We start from the raw sequence: 21,587 nt of genomic DNA, 5'->3' as shown, positions 1-21,587 counted from the left end.
TGTGCAGTATCATGTATCCATTTTATCTGTTCTAAAGTTTTTTTATACAAATATGTATCAAGTAGTTTAAATAATTTTTTCAGCCATTTACTATAAGATTATTTAAAGTACATGAATAATTACAAATTTTCAGTTCTTAGATAAATTATTTATCAATGTTTGATTTTATTTAAAAAATATGTGCTGGCTTTCAGGCAATTTGGCGTGGCCGGATGGTACGCAAGAATGTGGTTGTTCCTCGGCCAAAGATACAAACCAGTGACATGGAAAGAGCTCGTGTGCCTCTTGCCATCCGTGGTTCACATATCCTTCAAGCATTACAAGACTTTCCCAAGCTGTCTGTAGCTCAAATGCAGAGAACATTGTACAACTTAGGTCAGTTAGGTGCTATTTATATATTTTTATTTTAAACTGTTGTACTTCTGAATTTGTATAACATTTACCCTTTTCATCCTCTATATTACCTATGTTAGTAGCACAATAAAATATTCTGTAGTATATTTAAACTATATTCTAATAGTACATTGAGTACGTAAATCTGTTACTACTGTCCAAATTTGTATTTTTACATGAAATTTACATCTAAAATGTGAGTTGGATAAGGAAAGTGGTGTAGAGATGTGGAAAAGTATAAAATAGTGCCAGGACCTAATTAAGGGGTCTGTTGATGGTAGGCTTAAATTGATTTGGTGCCCCTCTTGATGTTCTGAGTGCAGTTTTTAAATATATATAAGGTTCTCAACGAATAGCCAACGATACAAAAACTGAATACACGGCAGCTCTCAATGTGGGCCATGTCTTATTATAGTAAATCTGCTCTAAATCAATTATTTATTATTCGATTTAAATAATTTTGGTGTTATTAGATTTGTGATAGTATCCTCTAAAAACCATTATTTTTGTAGGTCTTGAGAAAAATTGCTGGTTTTTTAAGATATTCTAAGTTTTAAACGTTTTAATGGCCGCCATTTTGAAAATCGTAATGATAATTTCATTATATGTTTATCACTAACTGGCCTTAGTATTATTAATATTTGAACCAAATTTTGTATAATTTAATTTATTACTTTTTTTATAAAAACACATACATACAGACAGATGGGAAACTAAGCATCAGAGACCCATGTTCATATGGTGAAATATGTTTTTCTTGACCTGAGCAATAACGTGGTATACCTATGTCCAGAGAGTTACGGGACACCCTATATAATAAAAACCCCATCACAAAAATTATAAACAAATTTTAATTCAATCATTTTTCAGTTTGTTTTTATACAATAGTTTTTTTTTTTTTTTATTCCTAATAATTCCACTATTGCATCTAAAGAATGCCTTTCATATAGTCACTCTCAATAAACAAAAGGTAAGAATCTTAATTTTGTCCTGGTGTAGGGTTAATCTTAAGAAATCTTTCTCACAACCTGGAGTAGAAAAAGATCCTTTCTTCACTGTAATTTGTGACAGCCATAGTTAAGAATATTATCAGGGCTACCTCAACACTTGGGAATATTGACTTTATTTTCAGAGTTTTTAAGTATTTTAGTAGTCAGTTGGCTTTAGTAGACCAACCCATATTTTTTTCATCCTATTTTGTGTCAAAACTTGTAACATCTAAATTGTCACACAAGGAGGCATGAAGGTACGAACATTCTTTTAGAAATAAAGAGTCTAATTCTGAAAAATAGTCATTCAGCAATGTTTTTGAATTCTCTCTAATAATATCTAATATAAATCTATTTGTTTCGTTTAGATTCCAAAAAAAAAAAAAAAAAATTGAAGAAGTCTGCAGGACGATTTAAATAGATTTCTTCTTGCTAGTTGACCAATGCATGTATCAATTCCATTATAATAACAATTGATTATAACCAATTTTCTTCCATAAAGTTCGAGTGTGTCCTTCTTTGCTCTCACAATTAAGTATCTTCAATTTCTTTTTTCCATGCTTGTCTTTTACTCCTTAAATTTACACATTAATTTTGTTTTACTTTCAAATTTTAAAAATTATAACTTCTTCATGCGCCTAAAAACAATTTAGACGTTTCATACAATTGAGCAGCCTAATCAAAGTCCATGTTTTTAGATTGAAGTCTTACACTAATGTGTCTGAAGTTGTTGGGCCTCATATTGAGTTTCTTTGCTATTATCTTCAATCAAAGTAATGTCTAATAAAGCTACAATAATTTGTTTATAGCATTTGTGCATAGCCTTACTTACATCGCCATGTGCACACTATCAGTCTTGAAGAGAATTTTGCTGTTAATGAGTATCAAAGTGTGACAAAAGAATTCCTCATCTTTTGGTTGAAATATGAAAAAAATTGTACAATTGTTCTAGTGCAAAATATTCAATAGATTCTATGAATAATATATAATACTGCTGTCCCAGTAGCAGCTGAACTTACTAATCGTGCAGAATGAGTTGTGGTAGTGTGCAAGTGAATCAAGCTCTTTGGTTCTGTTTCATTTGCAGGCTTTTATAGCAGCCAGGCATGTTACTAGCGTTGTCATAGCTTTGTTCCCTGTATTTATTAATATTTAAATCTAAGTTTCAAAAGTAGAAACCACAGCCTTTTCCATATCTTCTCCTTTGTGACTACAATTTGGAATGAATGTTAAAAAGTGTTTCTTAGGTGACCCATCAAGTGCCACATAACAAAATGTCAATTGGTCCACATTTGATAAATCAGTAGTTTAGTCAACAAAAGTATTTTGGCTTCTTAATATCTGCCACAGTTTTAGTTTGTACATGATTTGTTAGTTGTAAAGTAAACAACTCTTCAACTATTGTGGAAGATAAGTATGAAGATGTTTCTGTAGGATAAAATTAATTTCCAATATGACTGACACTGAAATTTTCTCTATAAAAAGGAAGTTCTTGAAAGGACACGACTTCAACAACCGCCAGCTATATATTTCTCCAATACTGTAATTCTACTTCATACTGTTCCATTGAATTTGAATAAATTTTCTGTAAAACACTTATTTGTACTAAACATTTTTGCAGACATTTACTATGTTCAAGGTTATTGTCATTATCATTAATATTATGAGAATTCTTCCAAGCATTAAACACACTAGTGCCCAAGGTAGTTGTTCCTCTCCTTGGCTTTTTCTTCTCTTCGCCTAGCTACATTGGTGTCCTAGGCAGCAGCCTTTTCAGCCTAATGAATAATCAGGCCCTGAGAAGTGCATACACAACGAAGACAATAATGTTTCACCACCTCCAATTTTTTATATAGTATGATATATTAGTTACTTAAAAAACATTTCTGTTCAGTCCTTCAAGCAACAACAGTTGCAAATGTAATAGCACATAACAACAATTGGAAGAAACAGGCTGATTTTGTAATATGCCCATTTAAATAAATGTTACTCTTATTTTCAATGGGTAATGTACCAATTTTCAGCTTCATGAAAATAGCTGATGGCAGAGATGCCAGTATGCTATTAATAAAATTAATATTATGGTTTTCAATATGGATACCCTCGATTGATAAACTCCAATTGTACAATTTCTTTATCTAAATTGCTCTAATATTATCTGTATTGATTAAAATTGTTGTGGTGAATTCATATTTTCCAGAATCCAAGCTGTTTCAAATCCTACAAATTATTTACAAACAAGTTTTTGCTTTAATGTTATACTTTTTTCAGTTTGTATTAAGCTATTTTTATTTCTAATGCTGCTCTATATCGGTAGATTTCTGTTATCTATTTTTTAATAGTAGTATTTAATACCTTAATTGTTTAGAAAATACTACTTGATATATAATCTACCATGTGTAATGTTACAGTATGTTAATGTCTGTTGCAGATGTTGTTACATCATTGACAGCTAACCAGTGTCACTATTTTGTGAGTAACGGGATAGTTAAGATCTTTTATAACTATGTCGGATGTATGAACAAGGCTTTAGGCGTCGATCGTTGTATCGAACTTATACTTCTCATCTTAATCAATGTCTACAGAGCTCCACAAACTGCAGAACAAGTTTGGCAGGTTAGTTTCCTAATATATAAAATAAGTAACTTATATCTGTAGATTTTTAATTTCTCAGAATAATTTTAATAAGAGCAAAGGTTTAATTTATTGATCAGATAATAATTCAATTTAGTTTCCTAATATATAAAATAAGTAACTTATATCTGTAGATTTTTAATTTCTCAGAATAATTTTAATAAGAGCAAAGGTTTAATTTATTGATCAGATAATAATTCAATTGTTTGTTTATCTAATATCTTGTTATCTCTGATGTTGAATCACATATTCTGAACATGATCATGTTAGTAATGAAGTACGAAGGAAAATTCTGTTCAGTAATGTTCTCACCATTGTTTTTTTCTTTTTTTACTTTACAAATCAGTCACTCAGACATATTATCACAGGATAACAGGAAATATGTGATAGTCTTGCAAGTTATAGCAATGCAGGTTAAATAAGTGTAGATTAGTGCAGTCATAGAGTAAAACAGTGAAGAGACAAGAGCAGATTCTGTCCAGTGTATTTATTTTTCTGGTGTATATGTAGAGATCAAATCAGAAATCAGAAAACTTTATTCAATTTCATCAAGAAAAGAATAGGTGCAAAGTATTACAATATGAAATAATTTACATTACATGTCATGTTTTAATGAAAACTGTTTATTGAAGTCTTGAACTCGTCAAGGGTGTAGATGGATCTGTCTTTGAGCCAATTTAGCAGTCTTCTTTTTAAGGTTTTGGAGTCACAATTTTTGAAGTCTTGAGGAAGTAAGTTGAACAGCTTTGCCCCAGCGTAGCAAGGTTTCTTGGAGAAAAGTGCTGTCCTGTGTATCGGTAGGGAGAAGTCATTACCATGTCGCGTGTGATGATCATGGACAGCACTCATTCTGGGCAAGTTCCCACGTGAGGCTGCGTGATTGATGACCTCGATGATGTAGATGGACACCACTGTGAGAATTCCAAGAGACTTGAAGGCTTCTCTACAGCTATCCCGAGGTTGAAGACCAGCCATGACCCGAACAGCACGTTTCTGCGCAATAAGGACTCGTTCAAGGTTGTCCATTGTAGAGCCTCCCCAGAGGATTATCCCATAACGAAGGTGGGATTCAAAGATGGCATGATATGCAGTTTTTGTTGCAGTTGATGTGGCTACTGCCTTGATTCTCTTCAATGCAAAAACTGCAGAATTGAGTCTAGAGCATAACTGATCTGCATGATCTTTCCAGGAAAGACATTCGTCCAGTATAACACCCAAATGTTTGGTTGTCCCAACCCTTTGTAAGTCTGGAGGCTCAGTCAACTCATCTTTCAGCCTTCCCAGTGCTAGGAGTTTTGTCTTAGAGGAGATAAAAACAAGATCATTGCTATCACAATACTGTTGTGCTATGCTCACTGAAATATAGGTGTTAATATCTAAGAGCTCAGAAGAGTTACTGCCAGTCAACAGGACAGTGTCGTCAGCAAACATGATTGGATAACATTGATTTTCAAGGTATTTTGGCAAATCTGAAGTGAAAAGTACAAACAAGACCGGGCCCAAAACCGAACCTTGAGGGACACCTCGTTTGACCATTTGTGGTTTGAACCTTACAGTTCTCTCAAATCCACACTGCACTTGTTTTATCTCGACTATCTGGTATCTCTCGCTGAGATAACTTTGAAACCACCTCAGTGTGCTTCCCTCAAAGCCCAGAGATTCGATCTTTTGAATTATTAATCTGTGGTCTAGGGAGTCAAACGCTTTGCTGAGGTCAAGAAAAACACTTGTAACAGTGATTCCTTTCTCAAGATTGTCTATAATTTGTTCTACTAGGTCAATTAGTGCACTTGTGGTTGATTTTCCGGATATGAAACCGTGTTGTCTTTCAGGTAGAAGGTTGTTGATATTTAAGTGATCCAAGAGCCTTACCAATACTATTTTTTCAATAATTTTAGAAATAGTTGGAACAAGAGATATGGGTCTGTAATTTTGAACCTCCTGTTTGCTTCCATTTTTGTGGAGAGGATACACTTTAGATGTTTTTAATTTTGTAGGAAATTCACCCTGAGACAGAGACTTATTAATGATGTTGGTAAGAGGCTTGCTAATCTCATTAATACAAAACTTTATCATCTTAGAGTTAATACCATCAACCCCCGCAGACGATGTTGATTTCAGCGAAGAAACAATATTTAAAACCTCCTCATGTGACGCAAGCGGCCAGTTGGCAAGTGTTTCTCCTTGAAAAGAGTTATTCAACTGAGCAACATGTGATCTTCGAGTGTTAGTATTGTGTAACAAATTCTCAGCTGCAGTGGCAAAAAATGTATTGAAGTGTTCAGTTACTTTGTCAAGATCACTGTCCACCTCTCCTGAAATTTCCAGCCGCCAAGTGGTCACTGGGGTTTCCGTAGAGGATGATCTCTCGTGGTTGATGATGCTCCAGATGGCTTTTGATTTGTTGTCGGATCTAGTGATGAAGGTCTCATTTGCCTCTTGTCTTAAAGTCCTCAGTTTCAGGTCGTAATCCTTCTTCCTTTGAAAGGCAATTACTTTATCCTCTTCTCTTCCGCTTGACATAAAGCTTTCTTGAGCCTCAATGAAGCTTTTCCTGAGCTCTATAGCATCTGGATGGTAGGTTACTTGAGGCTTGGTTCCGGTTGGTTTTCTTCGAGACGTCTTAAGAGGACAGGCAATGTCCAGAGCAGCTGAAAATGTGGCTATAAAGTTAGAGTAGGCACGTTCTGCACTATTTTCTTGGTAGACTCTTTCCCATGATTGCAGTGCAAGCAGGCTTTTCAGATGTGAAAGATTGTCTTCATTTAAGTGCCTTCTAATTGAGGTTGAAGACTTTTTAAGGCGAGATGGAACTTCCAAGAAACACAGCTGTCCAGTATGATCAGAAATGCCTGTGTTACTTGAACTCTTACTTCATGAGGCTTTAGGTTGGTGCATACAAGATCGATGGAGGTGGCAGAGGTACTAGTTATTCTGGTAGGGGGTAGTGGTAATCTTGAGATATTCAGAGAAGCAAGCATTTCACATAGAGCCGTATTCTCTCTTGAAGTTGTTAAGTTGTTGATGTTGAAGTCTCCGAAAATGCAGATCCTACTGTTGTTTGTGGGTATTTTCTCTAGTGCATCAGCTAAGTGCAACAATGAGATGTCAAGAGAAGCATTCGGGGGACGGTAAATTCCAAGTATGTAAAGATGTCTTCTCCTATCCAAAGTTACCTTTACCGCACACATTTCGCAACGGAGCTCTTCACAATGGCTGCTTAAGTCGAAACATTCTGCCTCATTAGCCATATTTTTGCTTTTGTATATGGCCACACCCCCTTTCAGGTGATTTTCTCTGCAGTATGCAGCAACCAAAATGTAATTTAGCAGGCACACGTTTTCCAGAGTAGTCAGATTCAGTCCATGTTCTGTGAGTACAACAAAGTCGGGTTTATCCGAGTCTAAGAGATGGTTCAATCTGTCAATTTTATTACCAAGTCTGTCAACATTTTGATGAAAGACTACTGTATTCTGCCGTGATGAAAGACTGTTGTGGCCCAAGTTACAAACGTTTTGTCTCGAGTTTTTTTCTCTGAATGGGGTCTAAAAAATGCTGAATGTTGTGGGACTCGATTGGTTTTATAAGGGGTGGTGTGACTAGGGTTTGGGTGGAAGTTTCTTCAGATCGTGGAATATCTTGCCTGAGTTCAGAGTCATTGGACCGTTGGCAAACAGAGATTTTGTTTTCTTGATCCTTGAGGCTGGGATTTCTTGTAGTTGACACATTTTCCATGTTTGAATTGATAGCCCAGGAAAATCTCTTCGTAGGTATAAGAGAGGAATCATTTCTGAACGATAAAGCATCCTCAATATTTTTCAGAAAGAACTCCTCTAACGTCTCCCCAGATGCTAACTTCTTTGCTGTGTAAGGAGGTAAAGGCATCTTTTGTCCAAGATTGGTCCCTTGTTCTTGTGAAGAGTTTTTGTCCCAGTTCAGTTTTTTAGGCGAGGTTTGTCTGTCTCCTCCTGTTTCGACCTGAGTCAGTCGATGTTGGTCTGTCTTCTTCTGTTATGGATTGAATCAGTTTTTTCTGTGAGGTCTGTCTGTCTCCTCCTTTTATGGATTGAATCAGTTTGTTAGGTGAGGTTGTCTGTCTCCTCCTGTTTCAGCTTGGGTCAGTTTCTTTGATGAGATTTGACTGTCTAATCCAGGTACATTCAGTGTCTCGAAGGTATAAGAAATTGGAGATGAAAGCAGGTTATTTGAAGGGGGACAAAGAATTGAAGGTGTTACAAATGTTTTTGGACTGTACTGCTCCTGTGGCATGTCATGTTTGATGTTTTGACAAATGTTTAGCTTAATTTTTGACTTTATGTTACCAAGAAAAGATCTTAGGTAAGCCCTTGCTGCACCTTCCAGATCAGAGATCTTCATTACAAGTTCTTCAGATTCAGTCTTCACCAAGACAGTCATTTTGCCTTTCTCATTGACCTGCAAGCTTAAGCTTTCCTCTCTAGCAACCAAGTCAACAATCCTTGTCCTTAGACCATTTCTTTCAACCTCGTCACAGATAGCTTTCTGACTAAGCTCATCTAATTTTGTGGTTAACCGCTTAATTTTGTCTTCAAGTTCAGACTTTTTGGAATTTAAGTCAGTAATAGTAATGGAGTAATGATTTTTTTCACTTTCAGCTTGTTCTAGCAAGTCCTGATTGATAGAGAGTTCTTTGTCAAGTTTTTTGTTTAAATAAATTATGTCTTGTTGCAGATTATGATTTTTCTCAGTTAATTCATGAATAATATCCTCAGCTGCTTTTAGTCTGTCTTCAATCTCCAATATGCCTTCACCTGCTTTTGCCTTAAGTTCATGTAATTCTTGTTTTAAAAGCATATTTTCATTCAATAAAGCATTACCTACCTCAGCAGCCAGAGTGAGTGACGTTTCATGATCCAGGCTATCTACTACTTTTAAGTCATGAATTTTTTTCTCTAGGTCAATGATATCATTGCTGACATCAGTTTTGTTTAAACAACTGTTACACCTCCACAAGTCAACCTCAGATTTTTCCATTTTCTTGAGCCTGCTGTCTGGCCAGTTTAGACATCTGGAGTGATACCAGGATTTACACTGCCCATTACAGTATATACCAAGATGTTTGACTCCTATAGAACAAATTCCACAGGGGTATTTGGACATAGTTACAACAGACACAGATTCAAAAAAACAATAGTAGTAAGGGTTATGGTTTTAAAATTTGCTGTTTATCAGTTCTGCAACTTGTCATGCTATACTGTAAATATGCAATATGGAACGGTATTGTAAGTAGCAGTTAATGAAATGTTGAGTATGACAGATGGTAATAAAGCTACACCTCTATGCAAATAATACTGTATAAGAGGCTTATATATTAATGATCCTATTAACAATGTCAAAACTATGAAATCAGCAGTACAATACAATAATTCTTAGAGTATTATTCTGCAGTCAGTTGAGAGGTGTTGTGGTGGATCAGCACCGCTTATGGATTGTGCAGTACAGCAGCTGGCTGAATTGCTGTAGGTCAGCGCTGACAGTGCTGACAAAGTGTCTGGGTCAGTGCTCTAGTTACAGGTGGCCAGGCAGCTGTGTGTCAACACTTTGCGATGTGGAAGTTGGATGTGTGTTTGGATCAGGTGACGTGTTCCAAACCAATTGAGTGTTGGCAATTCCTGTGATGTCACTGTATATGATTTGTTTTCTTTTAGCTGTGATTAGTTAAGCTTCATTGAGTTAGTAGCTTAGAAATGTGTTAGTTTTCCTAAGCAAGATTAGTCCTCTGAACTTAAGAGGTATAATTATCTGTTTATAATAAAATCTTGATGTTACAACCTATTAAAAGTAGGCCAGAGCTCTTGAGTGTCTGAGTTATGTTAATATTTCTTCAGAATGGTAAGTGATTTTTTAAGTATCTTAAAAAAACGGACCAGGGCAGGGCCGTTCGTGTCACTGCTGGCTGCCCCTCCTCCAACCATTTCCTTTACGAGGGACGTCATACGCGATTCGCTGACTGGCGGTTCATCCACAGGGCGCGGCTAAATGTTCTCCCCCTCAACGGTTGCAGACGGTGGGGTGCCGGCGACCGCCGGTGTCGCCGGTGTGGCCGTCATGATGAGACCACGGCACATGTGCTTTGTCACTGTTTGCCTACCATGTCCGTGGTCTCTAAGCGGCATGACGCGGTTCTTGACCACCTGATCGCTGCAATCCGTCCGTCGCCGGGGGTGGAGACGCGCCGGAATCAGCGTGTCCCTCTGGATCGCCTGCTGGCCAACCGTGAGGTCCCGGATGACTTGGTACGCCTCCGTCCGGATGTGGTGGTCATCGATGATTCCCGCAAAATTATTCGAATTGTCGATGTCACCATGCCCTATGAGGACGGTTGGCGGGCTATAGTCGAGGCGAGAGAAAGGAAACACGCCGCTTACGCCCCGCTCGCCCGGTTCCTGCGCTCCGGCGGCTTCACAGTAACTGTGGATGCCTTTGTCGTCGGCGCGTTGGAGGCTTGGGATAGGGCTAACTGGGACACTCTGGCTCGCCTGGGTGTCTCACGGCAGTACGGTGTCGCCCTTTCCCGCCGTTGTGTCTCCACAGCGGTCCAATGGAGCCGGGACCTCTATGTCCAGCATGTGACTGGTGTGCCCCAGTACCGTCAAACTCGGGAACAAAATCTTGACCAGGATCGGTAAAAAATTGTTGTTAGTTAAGTATCGATCCTGGTTTGAGAAGCGTTTGATGCATGTATTTATTATAGCTTTTAAGTCGTTTTTTTAAACTTTTGTTTAACTTTTAAATCGCATGTTTTTTATTGACACTTGCATGTGACGTAGATTTTAGTATTTTAATTGTTTTAACCGTAGTTTATAGCATTGTTAACAGAGGCCTTTTAGAGTTTATATTGTTATCGTTTAAATTGTCTATTGTTGTTTATTAAGTCATTGTTATTGTTATTATTTATAAGATTACATCGTTAACTAGTTATAGCAACTTGCATGTTGCACCTGATCTGTACTGACATGTGAAAATTAATTAAATTGAATTAGATGATGGAAAAAAACAATAGCCGAAAAGATGAAAGGCCCATAATATGACTCATAGTACTTGGTGGTGTTGATGAGAATAGGAACTTTTGTTGGTATGTCCTAATTCACAACAAAAATAACACTTTTCCTGGAGCTGATTAACACTTGTTATGCACTAGTCGGCCATGTTGGATTGTTTTTCAAACCTTCCAAACAAACCTACAGAGTTTTGCACGTTCCATAAATCAGTGTTCACTGGGTCAAAATTGTTAGTACTATTTAAAAACAATGTCAGTAACTAAATTACTAGGTCTTATAATAGAGGAGTGTCTCAGCATGTAAATATGGTAGACCACAAAATGACTTCTGGTCTATGTGAGAACAATGTCACATCTTTGTGGCAAAACAGTATTGAAAATTATATATGATGCGCAAATTGCCCTATACATTAACTACATATATGAAAATACAACAAAGAATAATTTTGATAAAATATTGTTATTACAAAAGAAAGAATAATTCAAATTTTCATTATAATCAATCAGTTAAATTAAATTTATAAAATTTCAATGTTTTTACTGTTTATAGACATTACATTTATTATGAAACCATTTTATTTTATGACAAGCAACCTAGAGATATATGTTTGTACTTATGTTGATTTTGATTTGATTTGAAGGTCTATGTGATGACTACATGTTTAATTACTAACAACTCTAACAAAAAGGGGTTGCAAATTTTCTGTATAGTTTAAAACTGATGATTGTATATTTAATGTCATGGTTATACACAACATGTAAGGGGGAGGCTCGGGGAACTCATGTCCCCCTCCACCCCACCAGACTATGTAAACATAAACTTCTTTGTTTATTTCCATCCTATAGGTCAACCGCTATTAAAGAAACCTGCGCAGAAGCAAATTTCTGGGCAGTAACCCCCGCGCAGGAGGGGCCCCCCTCCGCCGGGGAGTTGGGGTGGGGAGTGGGACCAGCACCTTCTTGTTTCTGTTTATCAGCTGTGTGGATTGTATCTCGTTCTCACAGTTTTGTTTACACTGCAGCTACTTCATCTGTTCTATAACTATATATTTTTGTGTGTAGGCATATACAGGGTGCGGCAAAACAAACAGTGCAGTTGTGATGGGCTTCTACATCCGCTGTGGTGGGGGTAGGAGCCGGGGAGGTCACTCACCCCGTTTTCAGTCGTAGCAATGGTTTGGAGCGGAGAGCATCGCGGCTTTGCCGTTCGCACGTTTTTTGAAAGTGGCCGTTCTTACATCACGACTCAACGAGCGTTCCGAGTGCACTTTAACATTCCGCGTAATGATCCCGTTCCACATCGCAATGTTATTGCAAGTTGGGTTCATGCGTTGGAAGAAACTGGTTCAACACAAAGGCCTAAAGGTATGGGAAGACCGAAAACAGCGAGAACTCCTGAAAACGTCGCAGTAGTGAGGGCAGCTGTTGAACAATCACCAACACGCTCTGCCCGGAAACACGCAACTGCGTTAAACATGTCTGATCGCTCTGTTAGGAGGATTTTACACAAAGATTTATTCTTCCACCCCTATAAAATTATGTTGGTTCAGAAGTTAATGCCTCCAGACTTTCAACACCGCGTGAATTGCGCTCAAGAAATTTTAGAACGTATCCCACCAAGGTCAACCTTCTTCAGTAGTGATGAAGCCCATTTCCACCTGTCAGGTTCGGTTAATAAACAGAATTTCCGTTATTGGTCGGACAGAAACCCACAACAAGTTAATGAGCGACCTCTCCATTCCCCGAAAGTGACTGTATGGTGTGCGATTTCCAAATTTGGTGTTATTGGACCCTACTTCTTTGAGGAGGATGGGCTTACAACAACCGTGACCGCTCAGCGTTACGTTTCGATGCTGCAAGATTTTTTTGAGCCAGAATTGAATCAGTTGGTTGAAGAACAACATCTTGAGGATATTTGGTTCCAACAAGATGGGGCTACGGCCCACACAGCACATGTTTCAAGGACGAAATTGCGGCAGATGTTTCCTGCGCGTCTCGTGTCTCTGAGGGGTGACCTGCGGTGGCCTGCAAGGTCACCTGATTTGAGCATTTGCGATTTTCTCCTGTGGGGTTATCTCAAGGACAAGGTTTTTCGGCATCGTCCTCACAACTTGGAAGAACTCAAGATCCGTATTAGAGAGGAAATCACCGCCATTCCAATCAATATGTGCCAAAATGCAGTGGAAAACTTCAGAAATCGTGTACATCAGTGCATTGCTTCTGGAGGATGCCATCTTTCTGATGTGATCTTCAAATCTTAACAGAAAAAATGGGGTAATGTACTTATTCAAGCAAAACAAACCACATTTTCATAACTCGTACCGATTTTCTTTAATACCACTTCAAAACTGCACTGTTTGTTTTGCCGCACCCTGTACAAGTGTAGAAGTCTAAGCGTAAAATATTAATTAAACAGATTAATGTAGCCATAGATGTATACAGGAAACATTGTTATTTTGAGGTTAGCTGTGCAGTGGCAGTGGCCATTAGAGATGTGTCGTTCAATTCGAACGGGTCAGTCAGGTGAACGAGTGATCCAGATCAGAGTGTTTCAAAATACCTGTTCACCTAGAACGTTTCGTTCAATTTTTCCTGCCAACTGAATAAGTTTGATACTTTTTTCAAACCAGATATGTTATTTTTAATGGTCGTTAAAACTTACAATATTATTATTAAGTTCATTTAAAAGCTCTTATCCATGAAAAATAGCTTAACATCATAAGGAACTAACTAAAACTATAGTTTATGAATTAGGTTACACTAGGTCCTCAAAATTGTTCAGTCGTTACTTTCGTTCACTGCTAACCGATTAAAAATAAAACCGTAATCGTATAACTCAACAGGGGGACTAGGGAGTCTCCTCATTTGTAGGGAATAACCTTATTTATGATAAATCAAAGGCATATCAATCAACCAAGTCCATTGATTATAAGTATTAAACATTTAAAATATTTAGCAATGTATCTGGTAACTTACAATATTACATTTTTTAAATATTTTGTAATAGATATATTTCCATTTACTAGATTCCTGAAATAATACATTTATTGTTATATATCTATCCATTCACTGAACGATATGCTGTTTCTTCCTCTATTCGAATATTTTTTAATAGCAGATTCTTTCGTTCACTCAGTCATTACATCCAGTCGTTCATTCGTTCATTTTGTTCAGTCAGCACGATGACCAGTAAAACACGCTCTAGCGGGAAGGCTTAGTAACTTTGTACTGACCGGTTCAACTGAACGGATCGCAGCAGTGAACGATACCGGCTGAGCCGGATTAGTCAGCTGATCAAATAGAGTGAGCTCCGAGCAGTGGTGGAAATACTTGAGGGGCGGCGGAGGGGTATTTACCCCACCCTGCGTGAACTCAAATCAACCAAGGTTTTTTTGTTAGCGGTTTACCTATAGCTACTGTACTGTATTTTGTAAAAACTACTCTGAGCTGTTACCACTCATTTTACAATGTTTCTTTTGACTTATATGGGGGCACTATCTATCTCATTAATTCATTTCACAACACTTTCACTCATACAACCTATTTTCTTTTAAAAACATTAAAAAAACTGCATAGATTTGACAACAGACATACAAACTTAACTCACAGTCTAAGTTCTGTATTTCATATTTAGAATTCTTTTGTAAATGTTGAAATTAAAAATTGAAATGGGTTTATTTGCCACTAAATGAAAATACTATATAAGTAATAGGTTTTACCTGCTGCATATATTATTCTTAGGTGAGGAATCTATTTATGTATTTTGATACAGTCATGACTTCTTTTTCTGAAAGGTTACTTGAAAGTAACCCTGTCCACTCCTTGATATCTAGCACATTATTATTTAAATTTTCATTAAATTTGTGTAGACTGGTTTCAAATTTCAACCATTTATGGTGTAAAAATGGTATATAGGTGTTTAATAGGCTCACCTAAACATAGTCCAGGACTATTCCTCCATTATTTAATTTTCAATTCAGCAAGGAGGAGGAAGTTAGAATGGACAGGTTTAACATTTGTATGTCATTCCTACAGCAAGGACCGGAGTCAGGCCAGGAACGATTATTAAATAAATGCAGATGACTTAGACCGAACTGGATATTTGGTCAGCTGTTCGGCCCTGTATTTACATTGTTAGTTCTTCAACAATTGATATGAGCAAGATATTTTATAAACTTTCAATATTTTTAATTTCCAAATAAACTTTGTTCAAACTCTTGTAAATATGTATTTTAACTTGGATTATTAAGTTAAAACTCTGAAAAACAATAAATTGGATGAGTAAGAAAACCCTAATATTAATTTTTTTTAATGTCTAATTAGACAAACTTCCACACAGTCTTCTTACTTCCAACCCTGTCTTTATTTATTCCCCACACAGTAAATTGAACAGGTCAATCCTGTTACTGGATCAAAGAAACACGTTTCTTAAGCCCCTCCTAATTATCTAGTATCAGTCCTTGCCCTCTGATTGAGCACCCAGCCTTTCAGGCATAGTTTACTCACTTATGTCAATTTTTTAGGAACTAACAGCGTAATACAGGGCAGAGGAAAACAGCTGAGCCAATGTCTTTTGTCTGGTTCGATTTATCATCTACCTTTGTTAACTAATCGTTCCTGACCTCACCCCCGATCCTTGCCGTAGGAATGACTAACCTGTATTAAACCTGCCCATAGAATTCTAACTTAGGTCTATAAAGATCATTACTTTTCTCTTTGCAACATAGTTTTACTTAGAATTGTATCATCAGTTTAATTTAATACATAATGTAACAGAATGTTATACTGCACAAATGTTACTGTTCTTCAAACCTTATAAAATACCTAAAAAGATCAGTAAATAAGATAAACATTTCAATTTGCTACCTCCTTTAGTGACGTTATTTTATACTGTAACAACCTGCAACATAGTCGCTATTTATCTTTAGTACATTTTTATTTTGTGTTTGCAATGTTTTCCAGTAAACTAAAATGTTACTTTAAATTTTTATTTTATGAGACATTTGTGCATTATCTCAGTGAAATTTTAGGTAATAATGTATTTTTAATTGTTCTGATAAAACATACTTTGATTTTAGATCTGTATTTTGTTATATGTTCAACCATAAGGAATTCAACATTTTTGAACAAATATTTTTTGTAAGCCACACTTTGTTATAATAGTTTTTGTGCGTTATTAGAAAGTGGAGTTTTATCTCTATAAGAACTATAATTTTTATCTATAAATGGAAACTATATACAATAGTTTTAGAAAATGGTGCAGTTATATTTTACTTTTTTATTAAATCATGGATGGGACTTAGGGGGAAAAAATATCCTGCCACTGAAAGGTTAAACCCTAAAACTGGCAATCACCAGGTATCTGGTTCATATGCACATCATTATATGTGCAACTCGTGAATAACTAATTATTCACCAATTATGTTTTAATTCTAACAACTGTAAAGAATAAGATCCAGTCTACATATCGATACCGGTTTCATTGCTCTGCTTTTATTTGATTTTCTCTATGTAATGTTAAATGGAATTCCGCTCTAGTATGTCAGTAGTCAGTTACTGTGTAGGTTTTCTTCTTGTCATGGAAGTGTTAGTTAAAACGTTTAGAGGTATACGTTTTAACATTTTCTTGTGAGTTATATTACTCACAAGAAGATGTGTGAAAGCAATACTCAAACTTTAGGCTTCATAAATTTCAGCAAATTTTCACATGAATAGCACAGCATAGAGTAAAACAGACAGGTTATGGTTTTAACATCAAAACAGATAATATTAGTGTATGACATGTAATTAACAGAAAATATTTAAAAGGTGGTCATATGACCTCTGAGGAACATTTCTAATAACTCTGTGCGAGAGCAAAGAGCTGGAATTAATAATGGGTTCAAAATTCCAAGTAGCATAAATGAAAATAGTGGAATTTCTTTTCTTCTTTAATTGTTTTAATAACAGTTTTCCAAATTAGATTTTACATTGTTCTAAAACTTGTCAAGTTTCAGTATCAAGTTGAGCTTTCTTTATGTATGAAATTGTTCTAGTTACACAGGCTTCTCAATTTTCTTTTTTGTTTAGCTCAGGCCTATAACATTGCATATTAGCAATAACTTGAGGTGTAAAATTTTATGTGTGTTGGCAGGATACATTAGAGGCCAATGGAATCACTCACTTGGTGGAACTAATGTTGAATTTTCGACTGGAGAAGACATCAACAGTTTTCTGCAAGGCTTGCACCGCTCTCTGGCTGTTTGCTCAGGACCCAGCTAAAGTTAATGTGAGTTTATAGCTGTATAAGTTTTTTGTTGTATGTTCTTCAAAAACATTAAAAATAAAATGTAATCCCCTCCTTCTCTTTCACACTCCCTCTCTCCTCACCCTCTCTCTGTCTGTCAGCCACAATATAAAGCATACCCGAAAGATCGTATTGTTTTAATATATTTATAAAAAATATATTAGACACCCAACTATTATTCAATTTTTATAAAAATTCCAACGGTTCTTTTTCAACAAAATCTGTCAACACATAAGCGAGCAAGACCACTTTAAAGATATGTTTGCATAAGCCAGGAGCAACAAACAACTGATATTTCTCAACTGTGACATGTTTGGCGCCAAACATTTCAACAGGTGATTGTAGACCTAAATACAAGACAAAAAGTTCATATAAACATATGTCTGGAAATGCTTCGTTAGTGAGATAAGGCCAGTAAAATATTTCACCCAGATTTTCACTCCAAGGATTAAATGAATCCGACAAACTATTAGAACAGTAATTAATTATTTAAACGTTCATATGAATTATGACTTAAAAAATTAAATATACTAGGTCCCAGAGCTGTGAGTCCCTTAAAATAACTTGCTTAAAAAACAAAATGTACTGTCAAAGACATGTTTTTTACATTTGAGGGCTATTGAAGTTTAAATGGCTAACAAATGCATAAAATCCATGAACAAAAATTGTTGAAAAATTTATTCTGAGAAAATGTATGTGGACAAAGTCAATAGCAAACAAATTATAAAATTAATCTATTCAAATTTAATGTAACTTTTATTACTCTCCAAAAAAGTAATAATACACTTTTATCATAGTAAATGTTTCAAAGATTAAGCAGATAAATTTAATTTAACATCATAATACTCTTCTAAATAAAACATAACTAATTTAATTATTTATAAATAAGGTTCGAAAATTATACCATTACAGTCTATATACTTCTTAACACGCTTCTGAATATTTTGTCACTGTTGCTAGAACATCTTTCATTTTCTTTGTGAGGGCAGCAGCAACAAAAATTTAAGTAATCAGTTGACCTCTTGTATTAACTTTCACTTTTCATCTAACCCCCTATTCAATAGTCCAGTGGGGTAAGGTCTGGAGATCTTGGCGGCTCCTTCAGCACCAATCAGTTTGCCTGCAAAGTGTTCATTTAAAAATTCTCAAACCTTGATGAGCAGTATGTGGAGGAGCGCCATCATGTTGGAAACACATGTTCACTCGTGTTAAAAGTTGTGTATTTTCCACGGAAGTAAACAATCCATTCTGTAAAAATTCCATGTATTTTTCTGCTACAAGTTGGTTCTCTAATATGAAAGGGCCAATTAATTAATCATCTACAAAATTGACTGAAAATCTGTGCTTAAACTTATTGTCCGTGGTAGAATGAGGATTCATCTGACCATTGATGGAAATTCCTGGTGTGTTAACACCATCACAAATAAATTTAGCTTCATGAGTAAAAAGTATTCTTAGAAAATACAACAGTTTTGCCCATTCTTAGATCAGTCACATCTCTAAGTTTTTTAATTGCATAACATGCTGAATTTGATTTTCCAATTAATTGATTGATGTGCTTTTCCCATCTTAAATAACACAGAGATAATTGAAAGTTTTAGAGGAAGTTAATTTATTTTCTGAATGATATTATTTATATTTGTTAAACATTTGATAAAGTAAAAGTTAAGTATTGATGTTTTTTTTTAAATATTTAATGAAAGTTTCTTGTTCTTAAGCCAGGTTAATGTTAAGTTCAAGTTGTCTAGTAATTTTTGAGATACGTGACATCTGCTCTGGGACTTAATTAGACTTATAATGCCATCTGCTGAAAGAATGTGCCAGGATAGTTTAGCTACTTGGCCAAGTCATTAATAAAAATAAAAAGCAATATTGGTCCCAAAACAAACCCTTGAGGGACACCTCATATAGCCAATACTACTATGACTAATCTCTTCTACCTGACTGTGGCCCCTCAAACACCATAGTGTTCCAACGTATTTAATAATATTTCCTGGTCAACACAATAAAAAGCTCTCCAGAGGTCACAGAACAGACCACAGACTCCATCTCTCTGGTACAAGGCGGCCAGTGCTGTCAGTTGAACTAGTGATGGCATCTGATGTTGATAAATGGGACTAGAAACCAAACTGATTTTTATTTATTATTGAGAATGATTTCAGAAAGTATTGAAGTCATGACTTAACAATTGTTTCTAAGTCAGTTTTTTATAAGACTGAATAAATAAAAATAGGTCTGTAATTTTCTGCAGTTTTATTGGAATTTTTGTTTTTAAATATTGGAGTTACTATGATCAACTTGAGACATTCAGACAATAAAATGATTAAATGGTATGAGCAGTATAAAAAGAATTTCTGTCAGAGAGCTTATTTTGTGTGTTACAGAATCAAAACAGTACCACCAATATCTGAAAGTCAACTCGGAAGTAGGAAAGTATTTAAACTGACTATATTATGCCACCACTGACTGATTAGATACATAAAAAAATAATCATATAATGCTTTCATTTGCATGGACATTTATTTGGAATCACCTCAGTCAGTTGTATAGTCTAATTACTGGTGTTAATAGTTATCACAATATAATATACAGTAATATTTCGCTGTCAAATTCGTCAATTTTTACCTTTGTTAGATATCCAACAATGTACTTGAGAGATTAATTGGCAAAACCAAAATTGTGCCATGGATGTATAATAAATGTATAATACTTCATTAATGTATAATAAATACTGGATCGATACCTAATGTATTAAAACAATCTGCTCCTGAATATTTAGCATCCTATCTTACCAACTTGGCAACTAGATGGCAAGTCATGTAAGACCCACCAATGTCCCATTGATAATTGATGCCTGTATATGTGTAGTCTTTGATATATTAATTGTTATTAGGTGATAATATCATCAGACTATCCTATTCCAAATAAAATGAATAGTCACAATTGTTTTAAAAATCTTTCTTTGTTTTTAGGTTATAATGAGTTCATCAAAAGTCGTACACACCTTAAAGTATATTATGAAGAATTTTGAGAAGACAAAACAGAATGTTCCTGCTACCTCAAAAAAACTTGTGTCAACTAAGAAAAATGCTGTCCCAGCAATGGTTCCAAACTGGGGAAATTATTATAATCATCCCAGAGCTTTTAGTGATAAGACTTTTGCATTTGAATCTGTGACTAAATTATTAAAATTAATTTGAGTTTTCGCCATCCTGATATTGTATAGCTGTATAATATGCATGCATTTTACATCTTCCCTAGTTTTGTTAATTTGTAAGCAGATCTTATTGTATTGACTGCATATTGTAGATTGTACAACTTATAGTGTCAATCCTATTTATAATTGTTTAAATGTATGCTGATGATGATTATAAACTGTCAGTGAAGGATTTTTAAAGTTATGTTTTTCTTATTGAAGCACAAATGTTTCATTTTAAATTAAGAGACCATCTTTCTTAAAGAACATTACAATTAATGTGATTATATCACTGTTGCTAACTATTTTAGAAAAAGCAACAGATTAATTTATTTTAGCGAACTGTATATCTCTTCCGGATCATAACATTTATGAAGTGTATGTGTGTGTTCAAATTCTTGCAATTAATATGACGGTGTTAATGTTGGATTTTAAGCTACTTACTGTTTTAAATATATAATTAGACATGTGTATTCATAAGATCTGAATTGTTATTTGTATTGAAATATATTTATATACTTGTTTGCAGTTTTGAAATGTTTCTTTTTTTACTTAATGTTCCCATTCCCAAAATTTTGAATTTACTACTCTGACCACTAGATCGCAGGAGCAACATAGTTTCCTGTTTTCTACCGTTCCTGCAGCCCGATGGCCCAATCCCCCTCCACTCCAAGTACCGAGAATTAGTTATCTCTCCCACCTGCTCCTCTCTTTGTTTGCTTATTTTAATAGGCAATTATTCACAAAAGCATATACGTTTAGCCCATTAACGCTATCCCGACTTAAAAGACTATATAATCCAGCGACTCTAAGAATGTCCATGTAAAAGTCAGTACAATTGGTAAAATAGCTTATGCATGAAAGGAAAACAAATAAACAAAGGGACTTTCACAATTATAAAATTACTAGCAGTTGTCCGCGGCTTTGTATCCAATTTCTTAGGTTTTGCACCTGTATGAGCACTTGTGGTTCAAGTGAACTATATTTCTAACACCAATAATGAGTTTGTCTTCTTGCCACGATCCAGAAAATATTAAACAGTGTATATGT

The 21,587-nt window shown here is 35.5% G+C and overlaps 1 protein-coding gene across 2 annotated transcripts in view; it reads left to right on the top strand.

Moving 5' to 3' along the window:
• Positions 1-21,074, top strand: part of LOC124360291 (protein abnormal spindle) — a 67,675-nt gene extending 46,601 nt beyond the window's left edge. For both annotated transcript variants that reach the window (XM_046813795.1, XM_046813794.1), the window contains 4 exons: positions 195-375; positions 3,814-3,998; positions 17,189-17,323; positions 20,314-21,074. In XM_046813795.1, the coding sequence (XP_046669751.1) occupies positions 195-375; positions 3,814-3,998; positions 17,189-17,323; positions 20,314-20,541 (729 nt within the window). In that variant the 3' untranslated portion in view covers positions 20,542-21,074. The remainder of the gene's footprint in view (positions 1-194; positions 376-3,813; positions 3,999-17,188; positions 17,324-20,313) is intronic.
• Positions 21,075-21,587: the final 513 nt, after the last annotated feature.

Source organism: Homalodisca vitripennis, chromosome 4 (assembly GCF_021130785.1).
Source record: "Homalodisca vitripennis isolate AUS2020 chromosome 4, UT_GWSS_2.1, whole genome shotgun sequence".
Lineage (NCBI taxonomy): Eukaryota > Metazoa > Arthropoda > Insecta > Hemiptera > Cicadellidae > Homalodisca > Homalodisca vitripennis.
This window is presented reverse-complemented; position numbering and strand designations above follow the sequence as displayed.